The 1,394-nt window shown below is 53.1% G+C and overlaps 1 protein-coding gene across 1 annotated transcript in view; it reads left to right on the forward strand.

Moving 5' to 3' along the window:
- The first annotated feature begins 6 nt into the window (after positions 1 to 6).
- DCAF7 (DDB1 and CUL4 associated factor 7) overlaps positions 7 to 1,394 on the forward strand; it is a 19,532-nt gene continuing 18,144 nt past the window's right edge. Inside the window, exon 1 of the mRNA XM_004693424.2 lies at positions 7 to 188. Coding sequence (XP_004693481.1) covers positions 51 to 188 — 138 coding nt within the window. The 5' untranslated portion in view covers positions 7 to 50. The remainder of the gene's footprint in view (positions 189 to 1,394) is intronic.

Raw genomic sequence — 1,394 nt, forward strand, 5'->3', positions numbered from 1 at the left:
GCCGCAGCCCGCTGCCGACCGGCCCGCACTGCGGCCCCGCCGCCGCCACCATGTCCCTGCACGGCAAACGGAAGGAGATCTACAAGTATGAGGCGCCCTGGACCGTCTACGCCATGAACTGGAGCGTGCGGCCCGACAAGCGCTTTCGGCTGGCGCTGGGCAGCTTCGTGGAGGAGTACAACAACAAGGTGGGCCGGGCCGGGCCCGGAACCCCGCTGGCAGGGATGGCCCGGGAGCGCCCCCTTTCCGGGATCCTCCTGAGGACTTGTCTTAGCGCCCCGGGGTGCTTCCTCCGTGTCTGGACCCGGGAGGGGGGCTCTCTTTCCTTGTCTCGTTTAACCCTGGCAGCAATTCTGTATATAGGCAGGAGTGTCGTTACCCCCATTTTACTGATGGGAAAACGGAGGCACAGTGTTGCGACGTGCCGGAGTCAGAGCCAGCGGTTCTGTGGTGGAAACCAGTTTCAAACCCGAGTTTACACGCGCTCTGCTGTTTATCACTCCAACCCCCTCCCCTCCTGCCGCATTGCTTCAGTCGGGGGCGGGGAAAGGGGGTGCGGGGGAGGGAAGACGGTGTGAAGCTTGTGAAGAAAAACGCAGGCGCCCCAGTGGGTGGTCAGTCCCCTCCTGGCACACTGGGCTTCCGATTTGGGCCGCTTGTTGCTCAGCCTGGCCTGTCCCTGTTCCCACCCCCAGCTAGGATTCAGGAATCCCGACCTCTTCAGAACGATCTCCCGTCCTCTTCAAAACGATCTCTTTTTTTTTTTTTTGGAAATGATGGCCTATGAGCGTGATCCCGCCATTGTTTTCTGGATAGAGACGGGTGATTCTTGCCTTTACCTTTCTCAGCTTTTGTCGTGCTAATACAAATGTGTAGCCTCGAGGAGTAAGACTTTCTTAACATCCATCAATTTGAGAAGACTTCGTTCCAAGCATTGGCAGTAGGGGGAAGCTTTTAAGCTGACTGTGTAGTGTAAATTTATCTTTGAAAGTTGTTGACTCCGTCTCTGATAAGGATTTTCTTTCCTTTGCTCCTTAATCTCTTCCTTTTATCATATTCAAGAAAACATAATTGGTAGCCCCTAGAGAAACTGAAAGCCTTAGGTAGTAGTGTTTAAAGCCTGGGCTCCTTGGCACCATGAACACCATGCCTTAGGAGAAATAAAGCTGGCCAGTTTCAGGCATAGTGAGGGGGAAAGCAGGTGGTCTAAGACTGGAACCTGTCGCCTCCTGTTGACTAGCTGTGTGGTCACTGCACAATCTGGGTTTGGTTTTGTTTTTTTCTGACTCACAGGAAGGGGGTTCCTTTTTTAAAAAAATAATTTAAAAGTTTATTTTTACATCATGTGCCTTTTCCCATCTCAGTTGGAATCCCCGTGGACTTCCCATCACCAA

This window comes from Condylura cristata, unplaced genomic scaffold (assembly GCF_000260355.1).
Source record: "Condylura cristata isolate star-nosed mole 26May11 unplaced genomic scaffold, ConCri1.0 scaffold00038, whole genome shotgun sequence".
NCBI lineage: Eukaryota > Metazoa > Chordata > Mammalia > Eulipotyphla > Talpidae > Condylura > Condylura cristata.